Source organism: Varanus komodoensis, unplaced genomic scaffold (assembly GCF_004798865.1).
Source record: "Varanus komodoensis strain SLA01 unplaced genomic scaffold, ASM479886v1 scaffold8, whole genome shotgun sequence".
In the NCBI taxonomy this organism is placed as follows: Eukaryota; Metazoa; Chordata; class Lepidosauria; order Squamata; family Varanidae; genus Varanus; species Varanus komodoensis.
In genome coordinates, this window is record NW_025336481.1 from 18,328,258 (window position 1) to 18,344,444 (window position 16,187).

General features: G+C 42.5%; 1 protein-coding gene across 1 annotated transcript; it reads right to left on the reverse strand.

Annotated features, from left to right (window-relative positions):
* Positions 1 to 1,488: 1,488 nt before the first annotated feature.
* On the reverse strand, positions 1,489 to 8,572 carry CHADL (chondroadherin like). Its single transcript, XM_044455172.1, has 5 exons — positions 8,555 to 8,572; positions 7,253 to 7,420; positions 4,519 to 6,189; positions 3,151 to 3,317; positions 1,489 to 1,720 (listed from the first exon to the last, which is right to left on the reverse strand). The coding sequence occupies exons 1-5, from the start codon at positions 8,570 to 8,572 to the stop codon at positions 1,489 to 1,491; spliced, it is 2,256 nt and encodes a 751-aa protein (XP_044311107.1).
* Positions 8,573 to 16,187: the final 7,615 nt, after the last annotated feature.

The window sequence follows — 16,187 nt, forward strand, 5'->3', positions numbered from 1 at the left end:
TTATTTTTTGCATTGAATCTTTCTTCAAATAACGATCAGCTTCCCACTTCTCCCTTTCCACTATCTCCACACCATAAATAATTTCATACTCTTTATCATGTCTCCCTTTTTCCCTAAATTGAAAAATCCCAAGTATTGTAAACTTTTAAGGGAGTTGCTCTAAGCCCTTTATCACTCTGGGTGCCCTTTTCTTCTCTTTTTTCCAGTCCTATGCTATTCTTTCTAAGATCAGATATCAGAATTGCACACAATATTCCAAGACTGATTGCACTATTATATTTATCAATAGTATTACGATGTTTGATCTTTTTCTAAATGATCCCTAACATGCAATTTGCTCTTTTTCCACAGCAACCACACATTGGGTGGAGCCAGAATGGACATTTTTATATTAAAATTGCAAAGGTTGCTCGGTATAAGTAGATGTCAAGTGATAGACATGGTGACAAAAGTATTTTAAATTCACATATACAGTGATGGGCTGAGTTGACAGTGGCAGGCTAGGAAAGAGGTTTTGGTGGATGAAAATATTGATTCTGTGTGTATTGGGGGTGGGGGGAGCAGCTATTGAAAATATTAATTCTGAAAAGATTGAAAAGATTAATTCTATGTTGGGGATAATTAGGGAATCAAAAATAAAACTGAGTTGAAAGCAAAAATACAGAGGTTAAAGGTTGATTGCTTACCCCTTAACTCAAATGGCATTAGCTGCACAGTGCCATAAACTTAGCAAACAGAATATGTTGCGTACTGGAAGTCAAAATAGGTAGCCAAACTTCAGTTTTGTCAAATGTTCTGATGCCTAAGAAAAGAGCTACAAGGTCCTTAATATAAATGATACTATGATCAAGATACCACATAAAATTTCCTTGTCAACCATTGCTTTCTTAAAAAGGAATACTCCCATCTGTATTTCATGCAGCAAAATGCTTCTAATCAGGACTTTGATACTCCTCAATTCAGAAAGGTGCTGAAGTAGCACAGAATTCTGTAATGGGCACACAATTCAGCAATCTTAAGAATCAAAAGGATTTTATTTTTTTTAAAAAGCAAACTTTAACATTTTTTGAAAACCCTTTTGGGGTTATAAAGAGAAGCTTGAAAGTGTGGGACGTATCTGAGGAATGCTCAGGTCCTTTCACTGCCTTTAGATGGGCATAAATAATAAAACTAAACATGCACATTTGCCTAAGTGAACAGCTCATGGATTTAAACTATACATGGTGCAGAATTCTGATTTTTTTTGTGGAGGTGGAGGCGGTTGCATTCTTCTCCACTGGCCACCTCTTCTAACATCCTGAGATTATCTGTCTTTTGGCACAATCAGGTCTGTCTTCTTCCATTGAAAATGCAACTGCTGTACTATTATGTATTTACAGGCCATGAGTGCATCTACTGATGGATTTATTCTCTTTCTCTAACCTTGCTTTTCTAATAGCAGAGAAAAGTAGAAGTGTGGTTCTCGCAGAGCTCTTGCTTCTTTCCCTTTCAGACCTTACTTTTCCTCCTTCCTCTAACTTGCATATCCCCTGCCCCCTGCCTCTTCCTGGAGCTTCTTCCAGCTTTGGCTTTGGCTTTAGTTAGGCTTGTTCGTTTGGCCTTCTTCGTACTCCATCCTGGGCAGCTTTGGAAGGCAGCTGTGAGCTTCACCTTCTGCCCATGTACAGCCGCTGGTGAGCCACAGGCGGCCCCTGTTCTCAGGTTCAGCTTGTCAAGCCACCTGAAAAATAGAGGAAAACAGTGAGCAATTATAATCTGCTAAGCCCACCTATATTTAGAAGCACTCAACTGGCTTTACATTTTCTTATGTTTCTGAGCATTCTTTCATTTACTGGCTGTGTTCACGCAACACGACAAGCCCCTGTGTGGTTGCCATGGTTCAGAGTTTTTTACAACAGTTTACCTGATAGACAATCAAGTGGTTTCTACTTTCTACCATGAATGGGTTCAGAACACAGTGGTAAAAATTCACCATGGCTTGTGTGGTCGGAACACACCCATTGTGAAATATGCAGAGGAGTGCTTGGGCATGCTGTTCCATTAACTTGCCCAATAGTATAATTTTCAGAGTCAACTAGGTAATATGACTGATCAGCTTAGCACATCCAATGGCCCATTCATCACCTTTTGCGATAAACCAGGTTAGTGCTAAGCAAGCTTTTCTCTGCTGAGGGCAGTGCTCCAAGTGGGTAGTCTGCTGGGCTGCCTGTTGGCTCTGAGTGAGGCCACCTGGTGGACAAAGCCAAAGCCAGTCACCCTCTTTCTGCTCTCCCCTTTGTGTTCTCCTTCCTTCCCATGCAGCAGGCTACCACTGAAGGTATAGTCCTCTCTTGCCACAACTGATTGTTTGCAGAGCCCTTTCAAAGTTAGGCCAAAGGCCGAAGGTTGCTCTCTCTGACCTAGGTGGATACTGTGGCATTTAAGGTTTGTTTAGACTTGCTTGTAACAGCCAGGTTCTGCGGAGAGGTGCAGCTCCCTCAGATGGCCTGATAGGCAGGGCAGCCTGGCCCAACTCCAGAATGGGGTCAAATGCAATCATGCAGACCAGCTGGAAGCTGCAGAAAGTTCTATAAAAGGACTCCCAGTTCTGCCTAGCTTTGCCGCAGTGACACGAGTCTTCCTAGTGCTGCTTCATGTTCATAATCCAACTTCTGTCTCCAGTCCTACAACTTCTTCAATTGTGTTTTGACTCCTACTTGTTCCTGATTTGCCTCTGGTGCTGCCATGACTTGCCAGGTCTCTCACCCTTGGTTGTTCCTGGTTCTGCCTTCACCTCTGGTTCTGAGACATTGTGCCAGTATCTTATCCTTGCCTGTTTTTCCCTTTGCCTCTTGTCATGCCACACCTGGAGCAGATGATCCTCAAGGTACCCTCCAATCTATAAAACAGCCATGTATAGTGATGGTACTGGAGAAACAGTAAATGTAACTGTATGACAACAAGCAGGGATAGACTGCTGTGCAATTATGTGACTTTAGGCCACAAAAGCTAGAGCAGCATCCCTAATCGCTCTATGCAGATGGCTGGCCAGAGTGCTGGACCGTGCACATCGCCAGGACTTCTAAATCCTGCCAAATAAGAAAAAGAGCAATTGCTCCTCCCACTGCTGTTCTACAAGTTCACGTGCACTAGTAGGAAATAAAGGCTTACTTGCGCAGAGGGAGAAGCTGACAATTGCAGCTGAAAGGTACATCGCTCAAGTTGATCGCTTCCAGGGCAGTGAAGCCATGTAAGTCAGGCAAGCTGTCCATTTTGTTCTTCTCCAGGTACAGGCTCTTTATCTTCCGACCCAGGCCAGTGAAGGCACCAGCGGACATCTGCAAGCACAGAAGAGGTTGGCTATGGGGTTGCTCAAGGATGACCCCAGTGACTTATGCATGAGCATGCTTCTCATCTAGGCCAGTTAGTCAAAACTTCAGCTCACACTGATCTTCTGTGTGCCTTCTTAGTGTCAGCAAACCTGTGTAAGGTGCAGTTCTAAGTACCTTAGATGCCCTATCCCACCCCAGACCATTCGAATTATTTTGACGCCTTGTTCTTGAGAATGAAAAAGGGTGAATTGTTTCCTCAGAACTGGATACTATTAGCCCATACACATACCAGTGGTTGAGGAAAGGAATGAACTCTGGGTTTGGTCTCATTAGTACAGAAAGGTTAGCACTGCATCTATCATTCGGTGGATGGTTTTGCGCTTATGCATATATATTGTGCAGTTACTTGGAAGGCAAGCTGTTTTTAAGAAGCTGCCATGTACTGAGTCCATCTAACTCAGTATGGCAGTATGATGGGCACTCTAGGTTTTAAGCAGACATATTTTCCAACCCAAAGTGTAGGTGTTGACCCCAAAACCGTCTGCATACCATGCATGTATTCTGGGTTGTGCCCTTCCCTGTGCCTTGAAGTGTCTTTAACACCAGCTGAGAACCATGTGTACCTCCTGATATTGGTGGACTGCCACTTCAATCATCCCTAGCCAGCACAGTGAATGGAGAAGGAAGATGGGAATTTCCCATCCAACTTCAGGAAGGCCCTACATTCCCCTTCTCTGTTTTATGTTCCCCTTCTCTGCTGCATAGCCAGTAGAGTTTTAGTAGGGGTGGCTTCTCTCGTACTTAAAAATGTGTGAGCAGCTTTCCAGGTCCAGGGAGAAGATTCAGTCCCTGGCATCTACAAGGCGGACAACCTAAGACACCTGACCGATAGTCCAGAGAGCTGTGGCCAGACAGTGTAAACCCCTGCTCCTCAGCCTAGTGCCCTCCAGATGAGCTTGATGACAGTTCTCATCATTCTTAGCCAGCATGGCCAAAATTCCTTACAGGAATTAAGTCTAACCCATCAAGTTTTATATTAGTAGTGAGGCTTGTGCTTAGGAAAGGGTAGCAAAATATGTTCTACATGCTGACGAAAACCCTGTGATATATAATCTCAGAGTTTACTTTTAATATGACATCATTAAACCAAGAAATGTTCCCATAGCTTCAAAGAGATATTCTTGGAAATTCTCCTGCTTCAGTTTACCTTTTCCAGCCCCATGTTATCTAGGTACAAATGCTGTAGGGATCTTGCCACTGGAAGGAAGGCATTATTCCCAATGTACTTTATGGGATTCTTGGACAACTTCAGTTCAATAAGCATGGGCAGACCTCTGAGAGAGCTGGTGGGCACTTCTTGCAAAGAATTCTCATCTAGGTGCAGCTTTTCTAGAATCTTGGCATGACTCAAAGCCTTGGGAGCCATCTGAGCAATTCTATTTCCTGTTAGGTAGAGCCAGCGTAGCTTCTCCATCCCAGCCAGAGCATTGTCCGGCAGCTGACTGATTGAGTTGTGTTGCAAGTGAAGGGCAAAAAGGTTGGGCAAGTGACTGAAGACCCCCTTGGGCATGTGAGTTAATTTATTGTGGTCCAGGTAAAGATAGGCAAGCTGGGTGGTCCCTGCAAATGTCTCAGCGTCTATAGAAGAGATGTCATTGTTGGACAGGTACAGATAGAGCAGTTTTTTCAGGCCCTGGAAAGCACCAGACTGCAGGACAGCAATCTTGCAGTTCTGCAAGTGGAGAGATGTCAAGTTTTTCAAGCCAGGGAAGGAGCCTTTTGGTACAGACAAAAACTCATTGTGGCGCAAGTCCAGGAGCTGGGTGTTACTAGGAAATCCTTTGGGAATGCTCTGGAGATTTCTGTTGTCACAGTTTCCATGCTGGTAATCAGGTGAACAATTACATCCTTTGGGGCACTTTACAGTCTCCTCCTCTGGCTCCCTGGTGACTGTGGCCATGCTGGGAAGCAGCTTTTCTTCCAAAGAGTGATCTGTACACTTCATGTCTGATGTCCTCAGGGATTCTAGATGCTCTCCCCTGGAAGCAACAGGGCCGGCACACACCACCTCAGCATGGATCCTTGCTTTGGCTGCCCATTCCTTGAAGGGACGCATGTAACACGTGCAAAGCACAGGGTTCCCTGTTAAATCGATGCTTTTAAGGTGGGCCATTTCTGTCAGTGGCTGCAGCACAGACAACTGATTGTTGTGCAGGCTGAGCATTTCTAATAGGGGGCTCCTGACAAAAGCTCTGTGTGAGACATCCTGGAGGGCCATGTTGTCCAAGAAGAGCTGTTTCAGGGAAGCCATCTCAATGGCCTCCTCCCCAATGTAGGTGATGGGATTGTATCCGAAGTTCAGGCGGGTTGTGCCTGACAGTCTAGACAGTGGCTCACTTGGAAAGAACTGCAGTTCATTGTGATCTAGGCTCAGTCTTTTAAGTGTTGGTAAGCCACCAAAGGCTTCACTGGCAAGTACATGGAGTGAATTATGAGACAAATTTATCCACTTGATCAGCTGCAGTCCCTGGAAGACCATATCTGGTAAGTAAACCAAGGCGTTCCTGGCCAGATTAAGAAAGCTCAGGAAACCGAGTTGTCCAAAAGCCCCTGGCTTTATTTCTTCAATGCGATTGTCTTCTAGAATAAGTTGTCTGAGAGAGAACAGGCCATCTAATGATTCTTGATAGATGAAGGCTATATTATTGGAAGCCAAGTTGAGATAGATCAGCCGTCCTAATCCTCTGAATGCCCCTTCCTCAATGCTTTCCACCTTGCATTTCTGAAGGTTCAAGTGGGTGAGGTATGGAATAGGCAAGAAGGCTCCTGCAGGGATGACTTGAATTTCATTACGCCGGATGTCCAGTCTTTGGGTGACCTGTAGATTACACAGATGAAATCAGTTTTATCCCCTATTCATTAATGTTCCTGCTATTTCTGTTTGGCTCAAGACACTGTAATAGTTGTCCTGGTAGTAAGTAGCAATGTGCTAAGTCTTGCTTAAAACTTTGACACATTGGGAATGGACAGAGAAATTAGCATAGCAGTTAGTCTCATTTTTTAAGTCTGTAGATTAAATTTTCATTTTAATCCCAGAAAAAGACTAGGGGATTTATCCAGATGAGGAAGCATAATATATATAGAGAGATGTACTTAATAATAAATGGGAAATTAGGATAAGTAGTGATTATATCTTTGCTAAATCACAAAACTAGTTATTCCCTTGGTATCATTGGGCTGGTCCCAGATTTAAAATGTACACAGTGAAATCAAGTACTAATTCCCAATTTCAATGGATAGGCTCTTAAGTATGAGAAAATCTAGACCCAAACTATTATCTTTAAATAAGATAATTCATTGAATCTTCTATCTACTCACTTTTTGGGAAGGTGCTTTTATGGCAATTTATTTTTAATAATGGGATGCTTTCCCCAATATCTAACTTGCTATGTCAGTTTGAAGGAAAGGACTACTAGAACTCCTTGGAATGAAGACTTGGGGTGATGCAGTCCACACAGCCTCAGAATTGAGATGTCAAAGTCCAAACCATTGCCTCACCCGGTCTTCCTCACATCCAGAGTGAAAAAGAGCCATGCTGGCTGTTTTAGCGATTGGTTTCATTATTTTATCTTGTAAACGGCTTTGGATTTTTATAGTTAAATGAAAAGTGATATAGAAATTATTTGCAATAAGTAGAAATAAATGAATAAGATTGTCCATTCGAGATACTGGGAGGTTCAAGCTGCATCATCAATGAAACAATATCTGATCAATTATTTACAGGTTGTGGAAATGGATAGACCGGCAGATGCTGTTCAAAAGAGAAATGGATTAGAGACAGCTGCTCTTTATTCAGGTGTGCAGGTAAGAGCAACCTTCCCTGGCTTCACTAGAGGCATTCCCAGGGTGACCACTTGCCCCAGTGCTTCCTACAGACTGACCTGTGGGATGTTAACAGGCACCTCAGTGAGGTTCTTGTTCACGCACATGACTTGATACTTGATGCTGTCACAGATGCAGATCCGTGGGCAGCGTTCAGCCACCACCTTTCCCACAAGCAGGGATGACATCAGGAGAAGGCTTGCAGAGGCCCACATCTTGGGAAGCTGCTGAGTGGGCAACAGAAAAGGAAAAGGAAGTCAGTTGTTAGACCAGGGATGTGGAATCTCTTTAAGCCTGGGGGCTAAATTTCATTTCATTTCTTTTCTTTTCATTTCAGAGAAGTTCCAGTCAGCCACATGCCTGCGGTGGGTGGGGCCAGAGGTAAAAGGTGCATGGTCATAAAACATACCCAAACATCAACATAGTTTATCTTAAAGCTCTTACTCCCAATAATCTGGGGAGGAACTTCAACCTTGTATGGGGTCGGGGAAGTGCAGAAGCTGGCAAACCCCAAGAAATTGGGGTTGGGGAAAAGGAAACATGGCCTTCTGACAAACCCTGGAGGTCCAAATCTGGCCCTTTCCCCTGTCCCTGAAGTTCTGCATCACTGTACTGGACCATGTTCATGTTTCTGCAGTTTTATTATATGCTACCTCTGGGAGCCTACATTCAAAACAGGTTTTCATCACTGCAGCTTTTTAAAAGAGCTCAACAACACTGAAGAGCAGCTTGAAGAAGTGTATGAAAGGGGATAATAAAAGCAACAGAAAGCAGATGGAGATTATGCAGCAGAAATGTAGCTCTTTCTGGTATCCAGGTCGTCTATCGGTGGGTAGGCTTACTCATTCTAGCAGTGTCATTAAGATTCTTCACACAGTCTTACACTCAGTCACTACAGTCATTTGAAACATATGTTTTACTTAGCATTCATACAAAGCTATCTCATTTCAGACTAGGAAATAAAACTAACTCGGATAAAAATAGCTGTGAAACAAAAGGCTGTGAAGCCAGTATAGGGAAGAAGATTCTGAAATGTATTTCTTTCAAAACTCTAGTCTGGCCGATCAAGCTAAATATTCTGTGTTTCACCACAGATGGAAATGCAATCTCTGTATTCCATCCAGTGCGTGGGCTCAGCTGCTTATCCTCCCAGTAATACCAAGTTTTCGGCACAATGCCCCACAGCTGGGGAAAAAAGCTCTTTATCAATGTCACTTGAGTTAGCCTTCAGCACCTACACAAAACTGAGCTAAACCTCTTAATAGAAAAATTGCAGGTGTCCCTTGCCATAGGTGTCCCTTGCCAACAAGCGGCGCTTTACAATGGCTATAGGTTCACACACCGGGGAGCATGCAAACAACTTGTATGCCAGGCAACATGTGAGTGGTACTAGAAAACAGAAGGGGATGCTTGCAGTGACACTTTATAATGAGCAGTCAATGCACTCATGATGAATAGGAGCCACAGCCCTAGATCAACTTGGCAGTGTAGGAAGATATAGTGCGTTAACATCCTAACTTAGCAAGAACCTGCTATGTGTGCCATTCACAAAACCTGGAAAGTTCAACTCAAATGTAAACTGTAATAGGAACATGAAAAGCAATATTAGTCAATGAAAAAACATCATACTTGGACACATCTGAAATATGCCTTTATATGCTTTTATAATTATTATTTCTGAGGGAAATGAAGCCATAGCATTTCAGTCCTGATATCATTATAAAAATAATGACACACAAATTACAATAATTGGAACCGAATTACTAGCTGGTCTGAGGCAGGCACAAGATAATCTATGACCTTGTCCTTGCAGCTGAGGACTGAAGAGGGACTACATGTTATAAGGAAACCTGAGGTTTTCAAACTGGCTCCTCTCAGAACTGTAACATGAAGGCCATTTGCAAGGCAGAATCACCACCTGCCCATTCTCTGCATAATTCCTCCTGGCCACCCCATTTTCATCTATTGTATCCAAAGTGCACATACTTAGCTGGGGCCCAAAAGCCCAAGACATAAAATAAGTCCTGCAGGGAATTAAGTTGGGGAAAGTATTAAGTAATTCACTGCTCCCCACACATGCATTCTTGTTCCTTTGGCAAAGATGGACCTGGGATCCCCTGGAAGCGGAAGATGCACTTCTGAAACAGCATAAGAGAGACCAGAAGGTTGAGTCAATGACTGTAAAAGAATGACTCTGTTCTGTGATCAGGCTTTAATACTGCCTTGAATATCCTGCAAATTCCAGTTTTGTTTACATTTGTCATCACAAATGCACAGCTGACACTTCAGTGTTGCATAAGTAAGGTAATTATTTGTGTTGGGAAACATAAATGTGTTAGAAAACAAGCAAATCGTTAGCATGCAATATGTTTTTTTTAAGTAATAAACAATCGGTGTGCATGCTTCAGGCAAAAAACCTTTCCCTTAAAAAAAAAAAAGGATTGTTCTATGTGTCCTTGATATGTCATTCTGAACAGCAGAGTTAGGGAGCACCCCCACTAGGGCTGAAGCCTTGAATTTTTCATTTGGAGCCCAGAACGTCGGGAAGGTTGTGTGTCCCCCCCCCCCCCGATTGTCCATAGGCAAGTTCTAAAATAAAGGTAAGGGGCCCCGATGAGCTCTGTGGTGCCCGATCCCCCTGGGTAACCCTTTTGCCCACACGTGCGCCACTTCCTGCTGCCCCTCCCCTTTTAATCCTTCTGCCTGATACTTTTGCTGCAATCGAATCCCCTCCGTTCTGCTATCCATGCATCCCTTTTCACAAATGTCAGAGTCCCTAGAAAACAAGGTCCTTTAAATCTACACAGAGAAAGGAGGAGAGAGTTTACAACATACGTAAATTAGCATATGCAAATTCGCATGGTTTTTGACCTTTAGGCCTGAGCCCCAGTCATTTTCCTTGCCTCCCACTGCTCCTGTTCATTATAACGTAAGAAGAGGGACCTTAAAAAAACCATTGCCAGCCATCCAGGCTTTCCAGCTTCCTCCATATTCAACGCCATTCGCCCTTCCCTGCCATACTCAACAGTCAGCCAGTCTTCTCTGCCGCTGAGCCTACAGAATTCTCACTGAGTTTGGGTGCATTTCCTCCCCTTTAGAAGTTTTTGCCTTTTATTTCTACTTCTGCAAACTCTGGGATTCCCCCAAGCCTTATGCAAGGACAGTGAATTTTGGCTATGTAAGGATCCGCATGCAGATAATGAGTTCATTATTAGTACATAAGCAGAATCAAATATAACATCAACAAATGGTTTGAAATTACTCTGCCTTTTTGTTGTATCAGCATTAATTAAGAGCATTCCCTTCACTTGAAACTTTTCCCTATCCCATCAGCAACAAACCCAACTTGTAATTATGCTCATGAAGGTGATTGTTCTTTCTTTTCAGTTAAATGAATTTAAATCATCTGAGTTTTGAGAATTCAGTCTTAAGATGTCTGTGCTGATTTAATATTGCTGCTTCCAGGTTATTTTCATTTTGAGAGAGAGAGAGAGAGAGAGAATTTGTGCGTGCGTGTGTGTTACAGAAGACAAATACCAAGTCTCCGATTCTTAGAAGGATTCCTAGCATCCTTTAGTCAGGCCCCTCATCTAAGACGAGAGAGCCACGGGGGCTTGGGGGGGGGGGGGGGGGGGGAGGAGAGCACGAAGAGGAGAGGGGGATGCAGGCGGCAGCAGCAATCGCCGATCAACTGCAAGTTTCGACAAAATTAAAATGGTGGCAGAAATCTCTGCAGGCAGGAAAGAGTACATAAATGAAACACAAGAAAGCAAAACTACAGCGCTTGTCATTTGTAGAGCAATTTAATTTTTACGGTATTCCCCTCCATCCGTTCCTGCTTCCCCTGGTGCTCAGGATATTTTACATAATGCAATAAATACACTCAATGAACAAAGAATTTAATTCTATTTAGAATGTCATAGCTTGGAGCCAAGAGGTTTGTTTTCTTGCTTTCCCTTCACTTGTTCTCTTTCAAACAGTTTCCTGTGTGAGTCACAGTTTTACCCATCTCTCCTGTCCCTCCTCTTGTTTATCTTCTGTGCCTTTGCTCTGTTATCTGGTTAAAGGCATCCTTCCAGCTGACAGTCTGCTTTCTCTTTACAGGCTGAGCATTTTTACACATGCATCATCGACATTGTCACTCTTTCTGTACTGAGAACAATTAATACTAGCTGCCTTGATAATGCAACACACGCACACACATAAAAGATGGATTGCTAAGGGATGGTGTTAAGTGAAAGTGTAAAAATGATTTTCACTCCTTGTTTTCAGCCAACTTTGTTATATGTCAAGGGTGTCTTTTTATTCATATAAACAAAATTATATATAGCAGTAATTAACATTATATCTTGGGAAATGTTGTGCGATGAACATTTTATTTCTTTTTAAAGAGTAGGATGTGTATTTAAAGCAAGGCTGTGGTGCCTTGAGGAACTGTTGATATTTCCTTACTGTGCAGTTTGTTTTGCGTTAAGAAGACTCATTGCATTGTAGGAAGATCAGGATCAGGCCACAGCTTTGTCTGGTCCTGCAATTTGTTTCTATCTATGAGAAGCTCAAAAGCAGGATATGAGCAGAGTTACAGTACCTTCCCTCTCATGTCCTCCACATTCTTCAGCATACTTGCCTGTAATACTGAAGATAATATACAGCCAAACTGACTAATGCCATTGACAGCCTTATCCACCATGAATTTGTCTAAGCCCTAGCTAAAGCCATCCAGGTTGGTGACTGCCACTTTTGCTAAAATTCTCTACTAATGAAAGAGTCTGCTCTGTTCTTATTTAATTTGAACTGCAATCTACTGATCTTAGTGATATTTAGTCTCAATCCCTTACCTTCTCAGTCACTCGTTGACTGTAACAGGTTTGTCTGTTTATCAGCAGTACAGTTGGCTAGGAACAAAGGTACACAGAAGCCTCCCAAATTTGCCATGAAATGTTGAAAGCCTTAAAGAAGAAAGACATGCTAATACAATATGCTGATTCGCCAAATATCCAGGCTGACCTGAGGACTTAGCAACAGTTGTTCTACATTTAGAACTACCCAAATGCTACTTTAGCAGTGTGAAGAAACTCCTGTTCAAGAAAGAAACAGTCTTGATTACTTGAACCAAAAATTTTCTATCCTTTGGCAGCAAAGGAGTATTATGCAGTGTAAACCTAAACTGTGACTAACACTTTCCCTAAATGAGTTGATTTGAGTTACCTTTTCCTGGGGTACCCAATAACTTACCTCGTTATTTTCTCCCATATGGGCAGGATGGGAAATATTAAGTATAGTTGGGAAGAGCAAAGAAATTCCCTGCATGAAACCCCTTCATCTAGTACCTACCAGAATCTTGTGAATTTCCCTGGTATGCGTGTGTGCAGTGAAAAGAGCTGAATGAACTGTTGTTCAGTAGTGGTATGTTCTCCCTCCTTCCTTCCCTCCCACCCACCTTTCTACACACACACACACACACACACACACACACACACACACACACACACAGAGAGAGAGAGAGAGAGAGAGAGAGAGAGAGAGAGAGAGAGAGAGAGAGCAGTAGCAAAACAGAAGCATTGCGAATCACTTTGGGCTGCAGTTTAATGCGTGCCTGCCCCATTGAATTTAACGACCATTACTTCTGGGTATGTATAAGGTTACACTGTTAACCTGTCAGCTCCTACTTAGAAATCAGGCAGCAGCAGAAGACTCTTGTATACATTCCAATGTTTTTGAATACAAAATTGCTACTGGAAAGAGGAGGTAGAGGAATATAGAGCCACATGTGCATACTTTACAATTACTATGCTATTTGCACAGTATACATAGTTATACTAGAGAAATCATAGCAGGTGATTTGGACTGGGCTGCTGGTCCATGGCTGCCAGTTGTTCCTGGTGGCAGACACCAAAATATGTGTTAAGTGCTGCAGTGCAGAGATATGTGAAGCTGAGCATTGTTACAAGTCTGTAGGGATGAGCAGCTTGTGGCCTCACACAACCCACTGCCTAACCTGAAAAGCCCTTTGCATGTAGACCTTTGGCAGAAGTGCTCTCTTGCTCTCACTCTCCCCGTGACAAGCCATAGTGCAGGAAAGAAGAGCAAGAGAATGAGAAAAGAGGGTGCCAGAAAGAGAAAAGGGATGATGGGCTGACTTTTGCTGTGGCCCACTTACAGATCACCCCAGAGGAAATGTGGCCTTCAAAAGAAATAAAGTTTCCCTCCTATTTGGAGTATCACCCATGCAAGCATTTGCTCTGTGAATAGAAATTGCCATTCTAATGTGTGGATTATGCAAAAAGCCTTGTGGCATGAAGAGAGGTCTAAGAGGTGAAGGCCCTTCTTATCTGTAGCTGCCGTTTGTCTCCCCTTCATTTCCCACCACAGACATCCTTGACAAGCATATCCAACTTACAAAGATATCTCCAGGGAACCCACAAGGTTAGTCTCAAAGGAAACTTATGAGGCTATGATGAATGTTTTGCTTCTGTAATATTTTCCTCCATGGACTGATTTCAATTTGCCTAAATCAAGTTGACTTAGTAAATAACCACCTCTGCATTTATTAGGACAAGAACTGGCATCAATGTTAGGCATGGTTGGCTACTTTTTGTGGACCCTCACCTCTGCAGGGGCCCATTGACAAGAGCCCCATAGAACTTGTGCTCTTGCATTATTGCAGCCTGCTTCTTCACCCACCTCATGCTTTGGACCGAGCAATGGTGATAGCGGTGGTGAGGGAGAGCAGTAGATGGCACTGCCCACTAACTAGCTGGTTCTTTGCATGTCAAGCAAGTGAACATTAGCAATGATGAGAAAGAATATGAGTCATAGCAGCTGGTGGCAATCGTAGTAAAAGGAGGAGCCTCTGAAGGAGGTGAGCATTTGTCTTGCCCAAGGACCTTCAAAAACCTGAAGCTGGCAATGACCACGACTATTTGTGTGGTATTTCTGAGGATTCTAATGCCTGGGTAAGTGAATTTAGTGGGCTGCCACTACCTGGAAAATAATATTAGGAGGGAATATAGAGTGAATGCCATGGCCTCCAACTTTGACTACTTGATGATATATCCCAGTAAGGGTCTGAAGCAATTAGGGAACTCAGTCAAGTTTGGTATCGGTTTAATTGGGTCAGGAGATTGCATCTACTTTTAGTTGGAGTTTGGGAACTGATTTGGCTAGAGTGCATCCTTTGTTTCTTTGATGGTGGTGTAAGGCACATGCAAGGCCTTGCAGAGCCAAAGAAGTACACCCTTGTAGTAAGTGCCAAGTAAATGGAGAGAACATGCACCCCTTCTCCCGCAGGGACTGGAGATTGCACTATTAATAGTAATGCAAAACGGATGGGAACTGTACAGAATCCAAATTCTGTTTGTTCAGGGAGTCAATGATTATTAGGATTATGAATCTTCTCAGTATCCAAGTCTATTTCTGCAGTTGGCGTGCTTTTAGCAAGTGTCACGAAAATGTGATAAGCAAGGTCTGCTATTGGAAGCTTGCTTGTGTCTTATGATGCTCAGTAAGCCTTTATTATAATGGTGTATCAATATTTTGTAGCTCTTTGGCTGAAATCACAGTTAGGATTTTCAAATCACTGTTAATGAGGAACTGATAAGATCATTACCCGGTTCATGGCAAAGTTGGCTTCATGTGAATTCAACAAAGATGGCAAACACTTACACTCCAGTTCAGGATGTGGAATGAAGATTTGCTTAGTTTGTGGGAGGTTTGTGGGATCCATCAGGTCCTGGCCCTTTCCTCCATTTCATGTTCTTAATGCTGAATCTTACTTCTGTTATTGATGTCACTAAGTCAAAGCTTATCAAGTAATAGCAGAGGAAGTCGCTGAAGCAGATGATTTGTGCTTTAAAAATTAATGATTGTTTTTGGTGATGTTTGGATAATTTTTGGAGCAACTCATACAAGGAAAATATCATTTCTGAACTGAAATTGCATCAACCATTAGGCCTATATTTGCTATACTGGAGCCAGCAACAGCAAATTCACAGAGGGTCTGATATTAATGTGGGTGCTGGTGGGAGGTGAAGTAAAACAAAAGATGGGCTTCAATGTGTTCTGCCTAGACTCACATTACACATTCCTTGTTTCTTTTTACAGGCCACATAGGCAATAATTTTATATATGATTTAAGCTTTTCCTGACTCTTACAGGGTAGCTTTGGATTTAACAGACCTTTATTTCAAAATATTCACATAATTCCATGTGAGTTAGATCATTTGTTTTTCAAGTAGAGTTGCCCCTGCTGTTTCTGCCTGTGTGAGCGCATTAGGAAGTAGGAATTTTCCAGTAGGTTCTGGAAACTCTTTTTCCTGGGCAGAATGGAAGGTAATAGGAGTGAAGACAAACTGCTTTGTCTGCCATAGGGCTAAGCATTTTTTTTTCCTTATTGGGAATCCAACTTTGCAACTCCTTTGAATAACAGAAAATAAGGGATGCACATAATTACAGAACACTCAAGAATATCTCAAGAACACTCCATCCAACAAAATATGTCGCTCCAAAGTGCCCCTTGTTTTTGAAAATTCAGTCTGTAAAAACCTCAGGGAAGAAATTGCACCTATACACAAGTAACTGTTGTTTCTGCTGCCTGCCATTACAACAGAAGGTATGGGAAACATGTGTGAAGAACTGGCCATACTTCCATTAACAGTGGATACTTTGAAAGAGCATTTGGGCATACTGTCCCTCTTCCATTGACAGAAACAGCGAAGAAGCTCATATCATGGCATGTGGTGCTACCTCCTTTTAAACTGTCAGAAGTGAAAAGCTGTATTTACACACACTCTTATTTATGACGATATAGTCTCACTCTGCAAGCAATTCCTTGGTGTGTGAACATGTGTGAGCACTACACATGTAAACACATACAGAAAATGAAGGTATATTCCAACAGTTTCTTCTAGATTTTTTGTAAAATTATTGACCATAAGCAAAATTCCAAAATCCATATTAATGTAATATATTTATTAGGCAACCAAAGACAACAAA